Raw genomic sequence first — 23,900 nt, forward strand, 5'->3', positions numbered from 1 at the left:
TTGAAAAGATATTTTAAAAGAAAAAAAAAAAATGGTTAAACTATTTAAACAATAAAAGTTTTTTTTTTTAACGAAGGATGTTTAAAAAATATCTGAAGAAATTAGAATGTCTCATGTATCAACATAAAATTTGTATATTTACAATTATACTTGTTAAAAAAACACAGAAAAATGTTGACGATGTACATACTCACGGAACGAAGATGTCATATTCTAAAAATCATGTGGGTTTGGCTAGTAACTTTTCTATTTGGCTAGTAAACGAAAATATTTAGTTTTCAAAGGTCAACTAAAGTTAAGTTTGTCCATAGAGCCCTGAGGGGGTGTTCCAAAAAAAAAAAAATAAAATAAAATAAAATAATGCCTCTATTTTTTTTTTTCATTCCGGATTTTATTAAATCCGAGAGGATTTAAAATTGCATTGTTATGTCTAAACTTGTGCATTCATGACCAGAAAGATTCATCTCTCTGTTGCAGATGTCGACTGTGTGAGACTAAGAAAGCATCCCCTCTCATGAGCGTGTCAGAAGCAGAGATACATTATTGAATGCTTCCATGCATAAAAAAATCGAATCAATCAACATTCACCAGCACCTACCGAACGCTTATGAAATTGATGCAGTTTATGTCGGCACAGTTAGAAGATGGGTTCGTCGATTTCAGAGTGGTGACAGAGATGCGAGTGACAAAATGCGTTCTGGACGCCCATGCAGTCACCACCCCACTGTTGGCAAAAGCAGGTTGAGAATGGTGGTGACTATGTAGAAAAATAAATTCTGGAGCACAAAACCCTTATCCCTGAGTGGCTTTTGTGCCTTGATAAGTGGTGACCTCCATGTAAAAGAAAAAAAAAAAAAAAAAGTGTCCTGCTTTAATGTTATGACTCCTGTCCGTCCTCGTAGCTTATCAACTTTTTTTTTGTTTTTTAGTTGAAAAACAGGATGTATTACTTTTGTAACGACGCTCGTAATTTAAAAATCTTAATTATAATGGCATTAATGAATCCAGGCTATGCGGGGTAGGTATAGCTAGTCGTACATAGATCTGCTGTAAAAAATCCCATTGTGTATGTATTTGTCGTATTCTTAAGATATTTGTACGTTTCGTCTCACATCACTCCGCTGATAAACCTTCAGTGACAATTTACAAAAAAGGAACCCGATTTTTTTTTTTTTTTTTCCAAACACCATACCCACCAACATTTACATAAAGATAAATTTGTAGAAACAACATAAATAATATTTTGAGAGAGAGAGAGAGAGAATGGTGAGCGAGATCTAGAGCAGAAACCAGATGATCCAGTCGGGGAACAATCAAGGAGCAACCGCACAAGTAGTTGCGCCTTTAATCTTTCTTTACAGGACGAAAACAAAAGGGGAACGAAACAATATTTTGATTACTCAGCTCACTATCTTGGTTGGTATATTCACATTTCGGCTGAATTAACTGCTGACCTTCTTCAGATGTATCTTTCCCAACTTGGAAACCTTAATAGTCGGACATGAGAATCTGCAGTTTGACAAGTGTGAAACCCGTTTAGGATCACACACACACTAATGAGACGATCACTAAAGTGTACCCACCTGCCATCGAACGGCACTAAAAAGATTGTTGGACATTTATGACTAAAACTTGGTGGGCAAGTCAGCATAGCAGAAGTTTATTCGTACCAAATATGGTTTGATTGAAAAAATGGATTGTGAATTTTATTAGCAGGGTAACATTTGGGGAAAGACGGGTAGTCACAGCTTCCAAAATTTGAAAGAAGCACTTGAAGATTGGAGGTTATATCAGCCAAAACGTTGTGAAAAATAACAATCAACACGAGAATAGTAGTTTGAATGAATAGAAATTATTGATCCGCATCTCAAAAACTCGGAAATATAAAAAAAACATGGAAAAATGAAAAGGTATCTCTCGCTCTCCAATATTTTCTAAGTTTGCTGTCAAACCGCAATTCTGTTGATATCTGGCTTGCAAGAAGGTACAATGGAATTTTTTTGGGGGGGGGGATGAATATGGACCGTGTGGTCTGCAAGAATCCGAGAACAGAACTGTCTCTCTCTCTCTCTCTCTCTCTCTCTCTCTCGTTGCATACGATGGTCAGCATTTGTGTACACGTGTTTTATGGCATGGAATAGTACAATTGACGAAAAACTGTCGTCAACAGGAATAAGAACCTCACCCAATGTCAGCGTGCTCTGGGGGTAGGATGCGGGCCCACATCTCCTGTAAACTAAGCAGTGAACGGCCAGTGTTAGGGTAATGATGCTAGTAGCAATTAACAAAAAAAAAAAAAAAAATGGTGAGGTGCCACATGCAAATACAAACAACACACAAGGGAGAAGGAAAAAAAAAACAAAAAAAAAAAAGAGGAGGCAGGAGCATTCCTTATGATCACTACAGGAGATTTTTTTATTTTTTTATTTTTTTATTTTTGCTGCATTATTTTTTAAAACTAGCTCATGTTTGGATGTGGATACTCCAATCTAATTGAAATGCAAATACATGCAATAAAACTTTCGTTTCCGTCTTTAAAATGTAAGCTCAAATAAACGCAAAAGTTGGACTATTTCTTGCACTAGTTCAAGTCTGCTCAATTTTACACAATAGACATGTAATTTATCTCCCTTCCACAGCAGAGAGATGTGATAAGTGTCAGAAAGTGAGACTATGAGCCACCACCCGAGAGGAAGAACACTCTGGCCTACAAAAAATGCCTAGGCAATCAAATTGGCATTCCCCAGTAGAGGCATCTCTGGTGATTAGCAATAAGCTCCTTCAAAAGGAGATGGTAAAGCCTGGGGGAGGAGGGACCTCTTAGAACTGCACAGGACCAAAGCCATATCTTAGCTAACGGAGAAAAAAAACACATTTCTAGACAGATTGCTTAGAAGCTGAGAGGAAAAAAAAAAAAGCTTACACAGAAGACATAATATCCATCGTTAAATTATGATTATCCAATAAATATTTCAATGACGTTTTCGTTTGAAGAATAAATGGTTGCACTCTTCTGGATGAATATGAAAGTTGAACCTTTTTCTCATGTTAACGGTAATGTCAAAATGCTCAATTTCAAATTAATTCAACCTTACACAAATGACGTACCATCTTTTTTATATACTGTCTTTTACATTATAGTTGTTAAAAAAGGAAGGCGGAATTTTTTTTTTTTTGTATCCATGATAAAAAGAAAGGACGGAGGGAAAACATTTAATGGAGGTTAAAAAAAAAAAAAAAGAAAAAAAAAAAAAAAGATTAAGAGGGTAGAGTCAGCCGACCTGGTTTCGCCTCCACTTTTCAAAGCCGAGTCGAGGGTTTTAATTATTTTTTTGTATAGGGAAATGAATTCCAACAGAGAAACGACTAAAATAAAATCTAACTATCGGGGGGGGGGGGGGGGGGTGAGGGGGGGGGACTAAAATGAATCTATCATTATACAATGAATACAAACGCTAGTCATATTAATCGGTCCCCCATTATTTTTCTGACTCTACCACCCTTATTTAGTTAATTTTTTTTTTTTTTTAAACTTCCATTGAATGTTTTCCCTTCCTTCTTTTTACCATGGATACAAAAAACCCAAAAAAAACTCAGTCTTCCTTTTTAAACTGTCTTTTTCATTCATCCCGTCTTAATAGCATTACATTTTATGATCTACCATGCGTTTTATCTTTATAGTGCTTATCATGTTAGTCACAAGATTAACTAATTTGCATATTGGTTTTCAAAAAGGACATTTTTTAATTAACTTATTTGTTTGTTTTTTGTTTGTTTTTTTAATTCAATGATTTGATTTTAATATAACAAGCAGTTGTGTTTCACAATATTGTTTTATTTTTTGGAAAAACATTAAGAATTTGCATTCAAATGTTGTGCCCTTTTAAAGAGAGATTAGAGTTTTAAAAAGTTGTAAACCATTTGGAAATTGAAAGTGAAAAGTTAACTTGGTTGAACATTTAAAAGAAAATAAATTTGGTACTTTGTTATCGTAGTGAAATTCAAACATCAAAATATTCAATTTCAAGTAAAACCAATCGTATCTACTTAATTGTCATGTCACAGTAATGAGCATATCCCGAAATTACAAAACGATGAGATAGGAATTTGAATTATTAATGGAAACAGTTTTCGAAGACAATTAGTGAAAATTTGCTGAATATTTTCAGTTTTCAGAAAATATTTAGCTTCATTTATCCAGCCTTGATAGAGTTTGAAACCAGCTTCAAAACATAATAGTGGATGCCCTTTTTTTCTCCCCTGCAACCTCTTTCCCCACAGAAGAAACGTTGCGAGCTACTCTCTGCTCCATTGTTATTTTCATGGCAAGTGCTCGACTGAACTCCAATCTATGGTTCTCCCTTGCTAAACTTTCACAAAAAACACTCAACAAGCTACAACCACTATATATGATTTCCCCCACTCTTTGCCTAAATCTAAACACAGCTTTCATGAACAAAGCTTCTTTCCCCAGAACTGCCCACCTGTGGCCAGCTTCCCGGTTAAATGCAACATGGTCGTCTTCAAATCCAATGTAAACAAATTCTTGTTAAGCCGACCCCATAAATCAAATTCTACCTAATTTACATCATTAACCATTACTTCATTATCACCTTACATTTAGTAACCCTTATCCTCAAGTAACCCTCAGGCCTTGATAAGTGGTGACTTCCAAGTAAAAAAAATCAGATGATTATTATTCTTATGAGATTTGTTTCTTTACTAGCAGGGAGACCCGATGTTGTTCGGGATTAAATAAGAATCGATAAATGTTCCACCCTCCAATACTTTTATTGTTATCGAAATTGTTGAAACCATTTTTCAATTAAATCGATTGATTACGTGTTCTAGTTGAAGAGCTATCGCAATTCACCAGAAGGAAGCGTCACACACCTCCTCAACATGACTTAGTCCACAATTCATTGTAGTTTATATTGCACTGTAGAGAATCTACTGTTGATTTTATAAAATTATTTTTATATAACAGCTGGAATTAAACTTTAAAATGCAAAAGTCAAGTATTAGGGTTCATTTGTGCTCTAAACAGAAACATTCATCTCGAATGCACCTGTCATATCAAAGAACCTTCAGTTGATTTTATATGCCGGGCTGTTCCTCGTGTGTGGTAATAAAACTTCTCAAATGCATTTGTGAGGTTAGGCTGTACAAGAGTGTTAACTTAGGTCAAAATTAGACTGTTCCTTCTTTAATCGAATGTTTTTCGATTTTCGATGCTGAACAAACCTATTCTGAGACAAAACTTATCCAAGAACATGCTCAGACACAAAGTGCATTTGTGTGAAATTTCAGAAAAATCGGCCCAGCTGTTTTGGAGTCCATAAGGAATGAACACAGACAAATTGTGTTTTATCTATAAGTAGAGATAGAAGCTATTTTTTTTTTTTTTTTTTTTTTTTTTTACACAGGAATCACCACTTATCAAGGCTCGGAGGCCACTCGAGGATAAAGATTAATGGGTATACATTAGTCAATGTAATTATCGCTAGTAAGAGGTAGAAGGATCCCACCATTTTTCCAGCGACCTCGGCAATGGATTTGATATATGTATTTCATTTCAGATTGGGAGTAAAGGCCAAGCCCAGAAACTTGTCAAAACATGAAGCCTCCCCAAGACAAGTGCCGTTCATTTTAATTGATGCCAGATGCGTACCAGAGCATTGATGATGTAAAGTTAGAAACTTGGTTTTAGATGCATTAAAAGTAACCAGCCACCTCTTTCCCCATTGTACTATGTGCTCAGGATCAGAGGAAAGAGAATCAGAGAGAACTTGGTCATTTACGGTCTTTGATGTGCTGCCATAGAGTGTAGTGTCATCAGCATAAATGTCTATGAATGATGTAAGGATGTGATTTGGAAGATCATTAATGTAGATCAGGAAGAGAGTTGGATGACGAATTGGTTTCCAAACGAATTTTATTTGTTTTTAAAGAAAAATTGCTACGTGGTCGTAAACTTTTATTTCCAAAATTCAGCTAATTATTTTGAGATGATCTTTAAGTACTTTTGTTATAGACAAAAAAAAAAAACTCTTGCAAAGTAGCAAACCTTCCAACTAATGTTGAATATACGAAAAACCTTTCATGATATGGTGTCCTAAGTCAAATTACAATATATAAATAAAACTACTTGTGATTAATTTTTTTTTTAGAGACTGGAGCATCCACATCCAAATTTATAAAATTTTCTTCTTTTTTTTTATGGTGGGGGTTATTGTAAAAAAAAAAAAAAGTTCCTATAATGAAAAAAAGAGAAAGAAAGAAAAAGAAAAAAAATGAAACGAAAATAAGAAAAAAGAAAAAGTAGTGTGGGGGGGGGGGATACTTCTTTTATATTAATTTAAAAATTAAAAGCTGGATCGCAAAAAGGCATCGGACAAATGGTAACAGATCCATAATAAAAAGGTCGGACATGTTAACAAGTAAACAGAATCGTTCAACATTTAAATGGGAACACAAAAAAAGAAAAAAAATATTCAAGCCAACACTTAGTAAAAAAAAAAAAAAAAAAAAAATTACCAAGAAATGGATAATTTTAATTTTTAAATCATGTGATCAACTTTTTTTAGAAGGAAAATACTGAAATATTTGGTTAAATTTGTAAATGGGGGAAAAAGGAATCGCAGTCGGCCAACAAATTAAAAGAGCCAAATATTTATCAAGCACTACCACTGGCATGAATTCATTAATCAAGGTCTCAAAAATGTGTAAGAATTCCTTCTTCAGGCAAATCAACTGATGTCCAATTCAATAGTAAGCACTCATCCGAATCGCAAAAATTCATTTGGAGTTTAAATCAATAGAACTACAGATTTTGAAAAGCTTGATGACGAATTCATGTTAATAGAACTTGAGAAATTATAATTATAGATTTAAGGACGTTTACGTAGAAACACTAACCAAAGTACTAAAGCAATAACATGATCATATATAAATATATATATATATATATGTATATATTTACATGATGGCAGTAAATTCGTTCTCGAATATTGCCATTACTTGATATAACATTAAAAAATTGAAACATGAAGACAAATCAGTGATGAGTCGCACGAAAGTGGCTTTTAAGCCCGGCCAAACTCTGGCATTCTTTGACACTCATGGTGCAGACATGAGCGCCACTAGCAGCATGTGCTTGACGGTCAATTCTATGAACATTCAAATGCCGTTTCAAACCACCTGCCGTTTGGCACGCCTGCCCGCAGTTGACACAAGTTAGATCTGGCAACATAAGACTTTAGTGGCCCATTGCGCTCATGAGCAGTCTGGTGGCTTATCAGCCCAGCTCTGCTCAGACATAATCTCCTGCACACCTCACACTCCAAACCAATTTGGCGCCCCAGCTCATCTACTGCTTTCTGCACATTCTCTTTCCGGATATCATGTGTCATTCGTTCATACTGGGTTTGATCAGCCTCCAACTTGCCCACATCTCCCCGCAAGGTCATTTTCCACTCTCCACGATCCAAAGCAAGACTCTCCCATGTTCTCTCATCCATCTCACATTTTTTTTAAGGTGAACCTCAAATAATCCTTCAACCTCATTTTAGGCTTTTGAGCCAGACGCCTTCCCTCAGCAAGTTCACGATAAAGGAGTTGTTTGGGAAGTCGACTGTCTGACATCCTTACCACATGACCACTCCATCTCAGTCTGTGTTTGATAATAGAGCTTCACTGCTTAGACATTGCGTCCGTTAAAGAACCTCAACATCACTGACATACATTTGCCAGCCCACACCTAAGATTCACCGTAGGCACATCTGGTGAAACCGCTCAAGATGTCTCAAATGTTTCCTGTATGTTGTCCAAGTCTCACAAGCATAGAGAAGAACAGAGAGAACGCATGCGGCATATACCTTGATTTTTGTTGGTAGTGAGATTTCACGACAGCTCCACAAATGCTTGTCCAACTTTCTGAAGGCATCACTTGCTTTGCTGATCCGTAACGATACCTCATCATCCAGGGCATTGGACAGACTTAGTGTGCTACCTAAGTATACAAACTTAGCGGCAACCGCTATCTTTGACCCATAGACATAAATTGATGGTTCATAGTATAGCATGCCTGGCGCAGGCTGATACAGTAAAACAGTTATACATACATACATACATGATCATGTATGTATGCATATATATATATATATATATATATATATATATATATACATACACAATCATATATAATATATAAACTGACGTAAAACTTGATGTTTCGTGTCAACTCTCTCGTATGGCAGCAATTGCACCGACTGAGATGAGCATTTGGGTCAAAAAATGTGGATGGTTCTACACAAAACACTAACCACAATAAACTAATCATCTGTATAGATTTCTGCTTAGTAGTTGTTGCACATCTATTGAAATCGACAGGAGTATCCATTATATATATAAGGCGAAAGATTAATAATTGTGAAATTATTAATCAAGTTTTCATTGGGGAAACATAGCAAAATCAAATTAATATGTACGATCGTTTCGGAAACGATTGCCTTTTATTCATTCAACATTTACAAATATAAAAATCTAAATTATTTTTTAATTTACATTTTTTTTTTAAATGTTTACAAATACCAACAATCTTTTAGATTTTAAAAAAATATCCTTATCAATGAAGTTTTGCGCACCGAGAGGCCTCCATGCGGGTTTAATAATCAATAAGGAACCACTCCCTCACAAAAGGTTCACGAACTATATTTACTTCAATAAGCTAGTTAAATTTTGGTGTCTGTTTTTAGGATCCATTCTTTGATGTCTTGATTTTGTTAAAACAAATATATATGTGTGATACAGATTATATATATATATATATATATATATATATATATATACATATATACACACATACATACATACAGGGTGTCCACAAAGTCTGGCTACATAATGTAGCCAGACTTTGTGGGCACCCTATATATATATATATATATATATATATATATATATATATATATATATATAAGAAATTGATTTTATGTTTCCTCCTATGAAAACTTAATTGATAATTTCACAATTATTAATCTTTCACCTTGCAGCACTGTCACTTGGTGTGTGTCCTGGCTTTTAGGTTGGGTCATATTCTGGTTTAGGCCATATATATATATATATATATATATATATATATATATATATATGTGTGTGCATACACACACACACACATATATATATATATATTTGTTTTAACAAAATCAAGACATCAAAGAATGGATTGATAGCAAATAGTGTATTTCATCGTTCGTTACAATTGTTTCAAGACTATTTGGACAAATTCAAACCCTATATAGTTTAAAAATTTTCACCAGAACAACCTATCATAAGACGTTTTGAAAAAACACTTTCACAATAAACAATATGGAATCCATTTCACTTTTAAGGAAAATTATGAAAAAATATTTTACCTACATCTCTTCTTTACATGGGGGTTTTGTTTCTTTTTTAAATATTTTCTCATAATTTTCCTTAAAAAGGGAAATGGATTTCATATTCATTGTAAAAGTGTTTTTTTTTTCAAAGCGTCTGATGATAGGCCGTTCTTGTGAAAATTTTCAAACGATATAGAGTTTGAATTTGTCCAAATAGTCTTGAAACAATTGTAACGAACGATGAAATACACTTATTTGTTGCTATCAATCCATTCTTTAATGTCTTGATTTTGTTAAAACAATATATGAATGCTCACTTACAAAAGATGGTAATTTTGAAGCTGAAAATTTAAGTCATCTCATTCTGACTTAAAATTTATTGGTATATGAATGGTTACCGAATTCTCAATTATATAAACCCAATAAAATTCGGAATACTACAAATAAGATATATATATATATATATATATATATATATTGCTGCATCAACTTCTTCAAATCAAAAAAGACGACACAAAGAGAGCAATATCTGAATAAAACGTAATAATTATTCATCGTACTCCGAAAATAAAAATGTAGTGTCGGCACAGACTGGCACCACATCAAATCGAGAAAGGTCAAAGAGGATGGATGGACTAAGGAGGGAGAGCACTAACCAGACCTCCACTGCAAAAGTTGGGATGAAGACTTGGACCATGGGGAGATTTATTGCCAGCCAAATTTCAGTGAAGACCAATGATCACTGCCAGTGAAAAATCAATGATAAGCAGCTGTTGTGATAGAGCAAAGGTTGTCAAAAAAGGTGGAGAGTAGTGGAAATCTGGGGAGAGTTGTCACCCAGACTCCATGGAATACAACGGTTGCTGTCAGTGAGTAATCACTGATGATGACCTGTGTGGGAACTCCTAGTGAGTACAAATAATAATGAGTAAATTTGACATATAAAACTATACTGCAATTTCAGGGGCTATCCAATTAACAAGAGTTTTAATATACTTAGTAATATATATATATATATATATATATATATATATATATTTTCAAAGACCTTATTAATTTTATTAATGTACTTCTGACAACTGGATATTCTATGAAACTGCAGTAAAATGTTAAGATAAGCTAAATCTATTATTGTGTGTGTCCCGCAAAATAATGTATACATCATTTAAATCGCCAAAACTGGTCGTTCAATTTATCAATTTTGACTTGCAAAGCAAATCGATTGAAAACTATGAATACACGTGTTTTAGGGTGTTTGTATGTTCAGTTGCGATTAGTATTACGGTTCATTTTAAGAGTAATCTGAAATTTTCCCAAGTAGCTTTTACCTTTATTAAAAGATATTTTCTATGTTCTTGTCAACTTCAGCGTCTTTAAATTTGTATTCACACTTCTATCAATCTTTCTTGCGCATCAGAATAAAATAAATTGGAGTTATAACGATTCAAAGCATTTATATATTATTTCCGTGCACCCCGTGTGAGTTTCCATGTAAAAACTAGGACTGTTACATATAACGCAAGTTTTTCTTTAGGTTTCGTTGAGATATCACATGAGCATCAATTTCTCAAAAATGGTCAATCAAATATGAATTCCAAACCAGAGATGACTCAAAACATCAGATTTTTTTTTTTACATAAAAAGGTGCCAAATCTCTTTTCAGACAAAGTTCTATAATAAATTTTGATTATCTGAACACTTATAAAATATTAAGCTGACTTTTCTTTTTTTTTTTTTTTACATCAGTCAAGGGAGATAATAAAATTTCAGCAAATCATTTCTTCGTTTGTATTTTTAAATTGCTTCTGTCCTAAAATACCACTATTTCATTCCAAGTGACTTTTTTCTTTTTATCATCGATCCATGTTAAAACAAGCAAAAATAGGCAAATCGATTTAATTTCTTTGCAAATATTTTTTTTTTTTTTTTTTTTTTTTAACAGTAGCAAATGCCGCTATTCTCACAACAATACGAAATAAGATTATAAACATGGTCTTTATTTCTTAACACACCACAGTAAATTTAAGGAGAATAATTTATTTTAAATTGAACAAGATAATAGAACTTGTCGTTCTCACAACTAAAATGTCCATTATGTGTAGTTGGTTTTATATATATATTATATATATATAATCAAATATTGATATTGTAGGACGGAAGCTATCAATGACAGAAGTTGAGAAATAAACCAACTTTACTTTATTATATAGATTATTATTATATCAAATCAAATTTTTTCAAATAAATATACTGTAGAGGGCAAGCAAGAAGTCAGGGTTTTTTTTAGCTTGAATAGATTCATTATTTTTTATATGGAGGCTTAAACTTTTTAACATAATATGACGAACACAATGGAGATTTTTGTTTGCAAAAAAAACACAGACACAAATGAAAAAATTTATTAAAAAGTAACATCTTTTTAATGGTTTCCATTTTCAACTTCAAAAATTTGTGTTCTTTTATCCATAATGGATTTCAAGATTTTTTTTTTTTATATATAGGAATCACCACTTATCAAGGCCCAGAGGCCACTCGAGGATAAGGGTTAATGGGTATACATTAGTCAATGTGATTATAGCGTAGTAAACATAAGTAGTGGGAATTTTGTAAATTGGATTACTTAGGGAGATGGTTCATCAAGAACTTGTTTACGTTGGACTTGAAGACAATCAGATTGTAGTCAGCTGGAAAACAGACAATCTGAAGGGAATTCCACAGGCGTGCAGTTCTAAGAAAGAAGCTTTGTTCATGGAATCTACGTTTAGGTATAGGCACAGATAAAGAGTGGGGGAAATTATTGATAGTGGTTTTGGCTAGATGAGTATTTTCGTAAAAGTTTACCGAAGGAGGACCATAGATTGAAGCTCAGCTGAGCACTTGCCATGAAAATGATAAAGTAGAGACATGCTCACAACGTCTCTGTGGGAAAGAGGTTGCAGGGAAGAGAAAAGGGCATCCCCCTCTAAGCTATGAAGTATATTTTGAACTCTGTCAAGGCAAAATAAGCTGCTTCTAGCAGCTCCTGTACAGATGTGGTAACAGCACTCCATCGTGGGCCGAACCTGGTTTTTATACAGGTAGAGAACTGCATCGGGAGTGAGATATCTACTGGAGCAGTAGAAGGATCCCACCATTTTTCCAGCAACCTTGGCAATGGATTTGATATACTTACAATTTAATTCCCTAACGCCATTAATGGTGTGCTCGTTTAATTTATGTAGAGTTTCAGGTTTGTGGATGTAAAATTTTTCTTTGAGATCAGGGTTCGTACAGATTTTAAATGCCTATTTTCAAGGACATTTTAAAAACTTTTCAAAATTTTTCATGGCCTTCCCCAGACAAAATTCAAGTTTTCAAAACAAAATTTGGGGTTTGTTTTACAATCCACAATGATTCGAAAAAAAAAAAAAAAAAAAAAAAAAAAATCAAATATAGAACAAATAATGTTAGCATAGCCAATAAAAGTTATTTTGCAACCTGCATTATTTTTTTGGTGTTTTTAAGTAATTTTAAATACTTTTTATTTAATGTCAACTTTTTATGGCATTTAAATTTTCAACCAAAATGGCTACCGTTTTGTCCATTTTTTTCGGCTCGGCCAACCTTGTTTTCAATTTATCACAATTTTTTATAGATGGAAAGTGTTTTTGGAAGGGGTGGAGGCGGTTTTATTTATGGTGGCTGCCACCACTACTTCTCCCCCTTACGTCCGTTCCCCAAAAAATTCAATAAGTGAGAGCGAGAGAAAAAAAAAAAAAAAAAGTGGATATTTGAACCCCCCACACACACACAAAAAGAAAGATAAGTGACCCCCCCCCACTCTAAAACCATCAGGTAGTTTGGTAATAAAGGGACATAACTCTTGTATCCATAATACAGTGCAATTTCAGAACAATGTATTTTTATTTTATTTTCAATATTCAAAAATATTTTAATGGCATATTTATTCATACTATAAAAAATAATTTAGTATTTATTTCAATTTTATTTTTAATGGACATAAAGAATACGATTTTCAAGAAATTTTCAAGATATTTTTCATATTTTCAAGGATTTTTAAGGTAATAATTGAAATAGGGCTTTTTCAAGACAAAAGTCCAAATTCAAGGACTTTTCAAGCCTGTGCGAACAATGGAGAAAAGGTCAGGAGTAATAAAATCTGAGGGACCTGAAGGCCAGTTAACATTGCCAACTCTTATTTGTTCATTTTTGAAAAAAAAAAAAAAAAAAAATTGTCTTTATCATACTATGTTAAAATTCCATTAGGGTAGGATATTAAAATCTATTCAAGCTAAAAATCCCGTAGTGACTTCTTGGCTGTCTCGTATTTAAGTGTTCCAACACACACACACACACACACACACACACACACACACACACACACACACACACACTTCATTAAATAAAATAGACTTTTTTTTCTATTAGTTCTATTTTAGATCTTTTCTAACTTCCAAATAATAGTCTTCACTTCTGGCAGGAACTGGCTGATGTAATCACCATATTTATCATACGTCCAAGTACTTTCCAATCCTTCTGGATTCTCCGACAATAAAGGTGAAAACATATACATAGGTTTGACTACCACCACTTTGTCAAGGAGATTAACCATGCATCGCTCCCAAAACAGTGATATAATTAACCACTTGACTAATTGCCAATTTAAGATTTTAGTTGACAACACATAAATACTTGAACAAACCAATAATAAATGGAAACGTGAAATACGAGAAGCATCACTAATAAAAACTAAAAAAAAACTATCAATAAAATAAACTTTACCAATAATAATAACATCCTGAAATGTTTGTAAAGTTATTAAAATAATTAACTAATGAAAGGAGAAAAAAAAAAAAAAAATTTTTTTTAAAAAACACTTATATAAATTGCTCCAAACCAGTTAGATTAATTTATCTGACGATGAATCCAGAAGGATTGGAAATACTCGGACTTATGATACATATGGCGATTACATCAGCCAGTTTCTGAATCAAGTGAAGACTGTATTCGGAAGTTGGAAAGGATAAAAAATAGAATTAATAGACAAAAAAAAACGTTTATTTTATTTAATGAAATGTGCCTAAGAGAAAAAATGTTGCATATATATATATATATATATATATATATATATATATATATATATATATAATACCAAGATATAAAACTTATGCAATGGTCATTTTCAATAAATTTAAGAGTGGGCGACACTGAAAGCCATCGACAACCTGGGAAGGATGATCCAAGGACAAGAGTTGTGGAGCTGGAGTGGGAAGTAGAATTCATGATAGGGCAGACGTTTTGGAAGGAGTTTTGTGGAGGAGTAGGCAAATTCTGTTAGTTGTCCAGAGGGGAGAGATTCGAAAAATAGCAAGAAACATTAACAATAAAGAAATAAATAATATGAAATGTTTATAAAATGGAATGATAAAACATTCTATAATGTAGCTCATGTGTCAGATTTTCAAATTTCATCACATTATTGAAGTGTTTTTATGACAAAAAAAAAAAAAAAAAAAAAAAAAGAGGGGGAGGAGGTAAATAATTTTTTTTTTATTGACGAAATCAGAAATTAACACAAGAAAATTCTATTTCAAACTTGAGTGCAACAGACTCCCAAAAAATGTTATTTCAAGCCTAAGCATGACAGACCAAAATGCTATTCCAACTGACGTAGGAATTGCTTAAAAACTGAAGAAGTGCACCATTAAAAAGGAAATACTGTTAAAAATTAAGTGCGACAGAAAAAATATGCTTTTTCAAGCTAGTGCAACCGACTAAAAAGGTTATTTCAAACAGAAACATAACAGATGAAAGAAAATGTGGTTAGAGTCAGCTAATGTACTTACTAATTTCTGACATAGCACTACCGGAAGCAGTGACAAAGCAAATTTTGTTTTTTTCCACGCCTATAAATTATTTATTTTGATTTCAATAATTTTATTTTTATACTTTCATAAACATTATATAAATAAAAATTTTTTTTATAATTTTAGAAACATATTTCTTACAAAATTTCTAATGAAAAAACTTATTTCTTTAAATTTTGTTATTATTAAGTCCAAATAAAAACTAATTATCTGAATAATTTTGTTGATTTTTATTCTATACTTTTCAATAATATCTTCTTTTTTTTTATTTCAATAAATCGCTTCACAATAGAAATTGTGAAGAACAATAAAAGTGAAGGAATTGATTTGCATTGGTAGTGTTCCGCAGAAAATTAGAAAGTGTGTAAGTTGACTATAACCGAAAATGCTATTTATAACTGAAATATGACAAACCGAAAATGATATTTCAAATTTATATTATTTTCACCATGATTTTCATGCAATTTAAATTTGAAACATTTTTTTTTCACCATTTATAAAACAGATGACAAGATCAAAAATTCACGAGGCAAAAAGCAAAGGGTTGGAATAGGAAACTAAAAACAAAAAAACAAAAAAAAACAATCCAAATCGTAACTTCATCAAAATTAGTCCGACGTTTGAACGTATACCGCCTGATTAAGTTTCTGTCCGCTAGCTGGCAAGAGAATCAAGGTTTGTTTTAGTCGTTTTCTTTGATGGCAATTCAACCTTTTTCACATTATTTAATATCAAATCCAAAGAACTGCTCATCTGTGGAACACACTACCATGGATCCACTTCCCAGCTGACTACAACATGATTATTTCCAAATTCAATGCTAAATTCGTTTTAAGCCGCCCTCTCAATCAAATTCTACCCAGCCTCAAACATTATTACCAATCCTCAGAGTGTCGATAAACTTGGTAGCACTTATCCTCGAGTGGCCTTTGGGCCTTGACAAGTGGCAATTTGTGAGAACATAAAAAAAATATCTTCAAATATTAATCTATTGCATAAACTAATAGATTTGTTTGTAGACTAACTTGTCAGAGATTTTGTAAAGAAATAACCAATAAATAACCTTTGAAAGGCGATAGGTATCACCACAGCTGTGAGTCAAAATGGACCCGAAAGTGATGGCAATAAGAAAGTGACTTCCAAAAGTTTCCAGATTTGAATTGCTAATATAGTCATGCATTAAGCCCAGGATGCTTGAAACATAAAGAGAACCAATTGTTAATCGGTTTGGGGAATATCTATATATATCTATATCTATCTATATCTATATATATATATATATCTATATATATCTATCTATATATATATCTATATATATACACACACACACACACGTGTGTGTGTGTGTGTGTACATTTCCCTATGCAATAACCATCAATTTTAAGTCTACAGACTCGAAATTTGATATATAGGGTACTGAGATTTGGAAAAATCTTTGTGATCGGTTTACGTCCAGAAATTTGGCTGTTAAGGGGTCAAAGTTCAACGATTTGACTTTTAAGAACTCTACCAAACTCCTCCGACAATTTTTGGTATAAACACTTGAAATGTTAGATATAGGTTCCTTGGACATGGATCTAACTTTATAATTTGATTTGAGCCCAAAACAATAAATGTTAAGAGGTCATAATAGGGGTCAAAGTTAAAAAAAAATTGACCATTTTTTTTGTTTTATTTTTTTGCTCAACATACACCTCCAAACACCCGGGCAACGCCGGACTGAAATGCTAGTTTTTTATAAAAAAAAAAATAAAAAGAGTTAAAGATTTTCTGGAAGCCAACCTGAAGAAATGCAACATTAACGGCAACGCGTGGGAGACCCAAATCTTGAACAATCTATTGCTAAAGAACACCAACCCTCAAATCTAACTACGGTTTGGTTCTTAAGTCGATGAAAGACAAAATCGTCCGACTCGACCTTCCAATCAGAACAACCCAGCCTCATTGAGAAAGGATACGCAAGGCTAAGATAGGGCTCATCAGTCACTTCCACACCCACTGAAGACCAGAACCCAACCGCTAATTTGAACCAATAAAGAGCAACCATGATAATGAAATTGTGTCAGAGATGGATATATTTGCTGAAGACATCATGCTTTATTCTCAACATGTAAGTAAAAGATACAGGTGTTCACCGAAATTTGTCCTTCGGCTCATGTTGTTTGGAGTCCTTATTCCCTTCTTGGTCTCATTTTTTTTTTCTATACTTCAAGATTTATTCTAACTGGATCCCGTTTCCAAGTTAGATCGCTACAACCACGCCCTGTTTCTGGAATTAATTTTTGTTTCCTCATCTTTATTTTTTATTTTAATATCCCTACGATAATACATATGACTGTGAGCTGCTTGTGAACGTGATAATACCATGAAACTTCCTCCTTCAGGGGAAGCTCGTTCAACCCACCTAGGATGAATGCTGCTACAATCTGGCATACATAATCAAACTGATAAAAATTTAAAAAAAAAAAAAAAAAAAAGTCATACCATACTGATAATTTTGTAAGTTTATTTGATCAGCTATTGTAATATTAGTCGGTGGAAAGCGATTTCTTTATTAAAAAGAATGAGAGCAAAAATACCTGGTGTTGTCTGGGAAATGAATGACAAAGTCTATGTGCTCCTGACCCTTTATTCTATTGTTCTTATCAAAATATATCGGCCATTCAATTAAATCTAACTCTGTAACTTCCGTAATGTTCTAGTGGATTGTTTTTTGTTTTTGCATAACAACATATAACATCCGTATTTCATTTTAAAATTTAAACAATGCTTATATCACGGAGAACACAAACTTAACTATTTTGTACCATGTGTTTTCTCCTGGACATAAAAAAAAAAAAAAAAAAAATCACTGCTTTGAACAGATTTTTGCGACTAATATTTATTTTTTTATGTAGAGTTCATTTTATATATATATCTCGAATGTATATATTGAATCTCCCGACTGACAGTAATCATGTCACCTGCACAGATGATTCCCGAAAGGATGAAACACTAATGTCTGTAGGTTGAGCACTTTATAGTTGAAATGAAAGTCAGTCACTTAAGCTTGCAGGCTCAGATCATGATATTATCATTAGATCACTCTGGATGGATGTGACGACATTTAAAAATAAATGTTTAAATTTCAATGATATTTTTCGCAATTAAAGTTGGTCATGAGGTTAGTTCCTTGCTAATGGACTCGGAGATGGCTTCGTGGCCAGGTTCAAATTTCCTGACCAGCAATAATTGTGTCAACCTGCACTGATGATTCCCGATAGGATAAAACATTAGTGGCTAAAGGTATTTGAAAAATTATATATATATACACACATGCACACAAAACTTTAATAAAACCATTTAAAAACAAAAAGCAAAACCCACTAGAGGAAACGAGGTAAGTTACTGAATATGAATTTAATAAACCGTTTATAGCAATTCCAATCACCATCCTAAATTCTCAATTATTACAGTTTTTTTTTTTAATGTAGAGAAAATCCTCTTCCGCACAAAATGTTTGGTAATATAAGTCACTTATTTTTTTTTAATTAAAATAACCAAGAGTGCCTCATTTTGGGAAGCATGTTCATTCCAAAATGGAACATTATGATCTGGAACAATGCCTGTCAGAAAATTTTTTGCTTTAGCAGGTTTTTCTTTATTTAAAAGAGTTTAGTTTAAATAGTTTTATTAAAAAGATTTTTTGTAAATATATAAGAAAAATGCATTCTACATAAATAAATTTTGGTCACAAATATTGGCGAAACAATTGCAGAATTCCGAACAGGTCAATCATTTTAGATTTGTTTACGAATTTGTGAACAAAGGTCAATTTCAAACTGATGTCGACCGAAATCTGTGCTTCTTTTGGGGGTCTTTATTTTCTTCTAGTCCAAATAAACAAAAAAAGGAAATGAAATGAAACTGTGGCACTAATCCTTAAGCAGGTTTAACTGGTTTCCCCCAGAAGAGAAAGTTTCATGGGTGCGTGAAAATCACATCCTCAGTTGCATGTATATCCACACTAGGGAAGATGATGTTAAGTTTTTACAACCCTTGCAAATGCCTTGTCCCAGGCTGGCATGCCAAGCAGGTTTGCCATACTCATTCAGAGACACCTGTGCTGGCTTGGTCATGCGTGCAGGACAGAAGACAGTCGCATCCCAAAGGACATCCTATACGACGAGCTTGACTCTGGAACACGGCCACCCAGACAAACTCTGCACTACAAGGACACCTGCAACAGAGATCTGAAGACTTGTGGCATTCAACCACAGTCAGAGAAATCCAATCACAAAGCTCAAATATGACATCAAATTAGCAGAAAAGAGAAAACGACTATGGAAAGAACAGAACTCGCAGGTGAGAGAGAATACTATCCGCCCCTGCCCCCGATTATCCCTGTTGCTGACAACATCTACAGCAACTGCCAACAAAGCTGCAAATCTAAAATTGAACCATATATCCAAAGCAGTTTCTGTAGTGCATCAAACTAGGTGCAGAACGCCATTGTCCCTCAAGAGCGGATTTTCATATATTATAAAACGTTAAAAATCGTCTCATGAGCATTGTTAACTGCATTAAAATATTTACGTCTGCAAATTTAAAAAATTATTTATTTATTTTTTTTTTTTACAAAAGACATCACTTATTAAAGCCAAGAGGCCGCTCGAGGATAAGCGTTAAAGAGTGTACAGTAGACAATTGGACAATAAAGTAATCGTTAGTAATGGATTCTGTTTTCGAGTATTATGACAAAAAAAGATTAAAACATATTTTTAAACTGACAAAGTCTTCCAATCAAAAAAAAAAAAAAAAAGAAAACAAAAATTGTTCCACCTCCATTTTAAATCCGTAATTTGATTATGTCGGTAAAACAAATAAAAGTGCACTAGTGTAGATAAATATTCCAGTTCAATCAAATTCTAGTATTCTTATGTGCGAGTATGTGCAAATATCTTTGAAAACTTTGCATATAAATTTAACATAAAATGAGCCCCCACTTACAAGCCATTCTAAAATTTTAGGGCAGTTAACCAAGGATTATTTCATGTTAAATTTATATACGAGAATGATCCTACACTTAAATTTTACAATAATAAGAATAGTTGTGTTTCCATAGACCGTGCAAATCAGGACAGATTATTGTATTCCTTTTCAATGCATATACATGTAACTATCCTCAGTATTTCAAAAATGGCTGAATTAAAATCTGCAGATCTGTTATGAAAAAAAAAAAATCACGAAAACGAAACTAATTAATTAGATGAGGAAAACCTTTCATTCAGGTCACCTGGGAAAATAAATTTAAGGGAGGAGGAAGAGGAGGTTCAATAATTGGTCTAATTTAAGGATTTTGAGTTTGGTAATTAAAAAATTGACCCTGGGAAGTCAATCAATGTATTAAAAAAGATTTTTTTTTTTTCTTTAACTGCTTTTAATCTAATTAGGTTAAAACAGGTTTTATAATGAAATATATTTGCTGGAATCAAAAATGTAGCGTACGAGTCAGGAAAGAAAGGGAGCAACTAAGAAAAGGGAGTGGACAAACGGAGACCAGAGTGCCAGAGAGCGGACAAACGGAGACCAGAGCGCCAGAGAGCGGACAAACGGAGACCAGAGCGCCAGAGAGCGGACAAACGGAGACCAGAGCGCCAGAGAGCGGACAAACGGAGACCAGAGCGCCAGAGAGCGGACAAACGGAGACCAGAGCGCCAGAGAGCGGACAAACGGAGACCAGAGCGCCAGAGAGCGGACAAACAGAGACCAGAGCGCCAGAGAGCGGACAAACAGAGACCAGAGCGCCAGAGAGCGGACAAACAGAGACCAGAGCGCCAGAGAGCGGACAAACAGAGACCAGAGCGCCAGAGAGCGGACAAACAGAGACCAGAGCGCCAGAGAGCGGACAAACAGAGACCAGAGCGCCAGAGAGCGGACAAACAGAGACCAGAGCGCCAGAGAGCGGACAAACAGAGACCAGAGCGCCAGAGAGCGGACAACGGAGACCAGAGCGCGGACAACGGAGACCAGAGCGGACAACGGAGACCAGAGCGCCAGAGAGCGGACAACGGAGATCAGAGCACCAGAGAGCAGGATACAAGAGAGAGTAATCAAACAAATAAAAGGGAAAATAAAGGGGGGGTTATAAATAAATAAATTAATAAATTTTTGTTGGTTCTCAGAGTCCTGTATAACAAAAATATTTTTATTTATTTAAATAAAAAATAAATTAACACGAAAACATTTTTTTCTTTAGTGGGTTATTTTTTTTTTTTTTTTTTGGCTTGACAAATTTTTTTTTTTGTTTGTATTTTGTTCACCTTGGTTTTACGCGGAGTGCAGCAAGCAAAAATGGGTGGCACAAAAAAAAAGGGGGGGGATAAAAAAAATGCACACTGTGGCTCTTGTCTAAGCACAAGCAGGAAACGACAAGGAAATGCTACTTTACGAGCAGACGGATAGCAATAGTGTGCACACAAACGCAAAAACATTAAGCCACGAAAACCAAAAGCGCTGACAAACAGAAATGAACACGGCGATGCAGTTGCAGCAGGTCGAGTTTGGGGAGGGGGGGGAAGAGGAGAGGGGTGAGGAGCTTTTTTTCTTGATAGCTAAAGCCATGCACAGTCAACCCGGAGTTTGTGCTAACATGCAGCCCTGAAAAAGAGGGAGGGGGGGGGTAACTGATATATAGAACACAATTATAAAAATAAATTTCTTTGAAGTTTATGCAACAGCTTAGTAGTGTACAATACAACTAGAGTTTATGTGTATGTTTAGATTATAGCTATAAAAAAAAAAAAAAAAAAAAAAAAAAAAAAAAAATCAGTCCACAATCATAATTTTTTTCTTTTTACTTAAATTTACAGAATATACGCTCCCAAGATGATAATACATCTTTCTTGAGCTTATTATTCTTAACAACTTTAACTATTTTATAAAGAGTATAAATTTTATATTCACTCAAAATTATATAACCTTAGAAGTTTTTAACCTTTAAAACTATATAAAAAAAAAAACTTATTTACTTTTTATATTTTTATATCATTCATTGGAAAATTATTTAGTCCAGAAGTCATTTAATCACCTGCAATCAATGCATCAACTTGATCTCTCAAATTCACAATAGTCCTAATCTCAATTTAAGAGATCATCAGTTGTTTACCATGAAACACTGTTTCGGGGATTTAAAAACAAAATAGTATATTAAATCATGGTTCCCCAGCAGCGTTGATCAAACACCACCTCCCTTAAGCACAAGAATAAAAAATGTTCCAGATATTAGATCTAGTTACCTACTCTTGATTAATATTAATTTAGCTAACCTATTCACAGGTTATAAAATATGTCTTCCTTTAATATATATATATATATATTAGTGATGGATAGTTCCAATATTTTTCTTGATTTCGATACAATTACTAAATCCTTACTAAATTCCCAATTCTTTAAATATTTTACTGAAGTTATATTTTCCCAATTATCATAAAAACATGTTAAATGTACGGATATTTTCTCAAATGTAAAAACACTTGTGGGGGTCGATCTATAGATTTTAGTTTTACTATCAGTGTCAACTCAATATTTATTATTTTATCATTACTACCAGCCGTGGAAGGTTTTGCTTTTAACAAAATCAAGTAAAAAGACAAAAGAATCGTTTTTGGCATTGGAAAGTCGGTACAAATTTTTCCGACACCGATAACTCTAAAAGTTCTGATTTTTCTGATTCCCGATAAATCGTCCCAACACTAATATATGTTGCGAGCTAATGAAACGATAGGTGAGGTCTTGAATGGAGAACAAACCCTAATAGATAGAAAGCCTGTTTCTGTTAAGCAGAAAATAAAATTTTTAAATTTGGAGAAAATACACACACACAATACTCTCCTTTATCAACTATAAACTTTAGAGAAAGTATTACTCCCCACCCCCGCATACGATGTTAAATAATAGTCTACTTTCGGAATCCCTCAACCAATATATCCCTCCAGTAAATCTTACAAATCAGTCAATACACATAATGAAACTAGACTTTCTGCACTCCATACTACCTTCCGATTGATACTCTTTCCACCTATGTTGGAACATTGTTTTTTCCCATCAAAACATGCATTCCCTCTCACTGATATTCATTTAAAAGGGGCAATGGAACTTGTTTAACCACCCTCGTTAAGAACCTTAATTCTAATAATATATCTTAAATCTAAAAAAATAAAAAATAAATAAAAAAAAAAAATTAAAAAAAAAAAAATTAAAAAAAAATACTTCCGGTTCTAAATTCTGCCAACTCTGCATTTTTTTAACTGTCTTAATAATATCCCCTTCTAAAGATAATGTTATAAATTCCAAAAACGAAATTATCTCTTATTGTAAACATAAAAGAAAGTTTAAATATGCCCAATTCCTGATACACCACCTCATCCTCTTCCTTATCTTAATAGTATGTTCTATTTCCCTTAACTTTACCTAGCTTTTTAGCTACTATTTTAATCTACCTATTCCATCCCCTTTTTATTGTTCTAGCTTTTAATATATTTTCGCAAACTTATATAACTGTTTTCCCTTAATCGATATTTCTCTATTAAACCCAATCATAGGATAAAACATAACATTCTCATATATATTGTTTAAATCTAACTTTTCTCTAAACCTTTTTCTTTAATATACTAGC

At 33.4% G+C, this 23,900-nt stretch overlaps 1 protein-coding gene across 10 annotated transcripts in view; it reads right to left on the reverse strand.

Moving 5' to 3' along the window:
* LOC145261045 (uncharacterized) overlaps positions 1-23,900 on the reverse strand; it is a 221,798-nt gene that overhangs the window by 40,501 nt on the left and 157,397 nt on the right. For 6 of the 10 annotated variants that reach the window (XM_080119197.1, XM_080119196.1, XM_080119199.1 and 3 more), the window contains one exon: positions 2,186-2,236. The exons of the other annotated variants lie outside the window; for them this stretch is intronic. In XM_080119197.1, the coding sequence (XP_079975323.1) occupies positions 2,186-2,236 (51 nt within the window). The remainder of the gene's footprint in view (positions 1-2,185; positions 2,237-23,900) is intronic. 10 annotated transcript variants of the gene reach the window in all.

The sequence above is a fragment of the Euprymna scolopes genome, chromosome 37 (assembly GCF_053919585.1).
Source record: "Euprymna scolopes isolate OS-2025 chromosome 37, ASM5391958v1, whole genome shotgun sequence".
NCBI lineage: Eukaryota > Metazoa > Mollusca > Cephalopoda > Sepiida > Sepiolidae > Euprymna > Euprymna scolopes.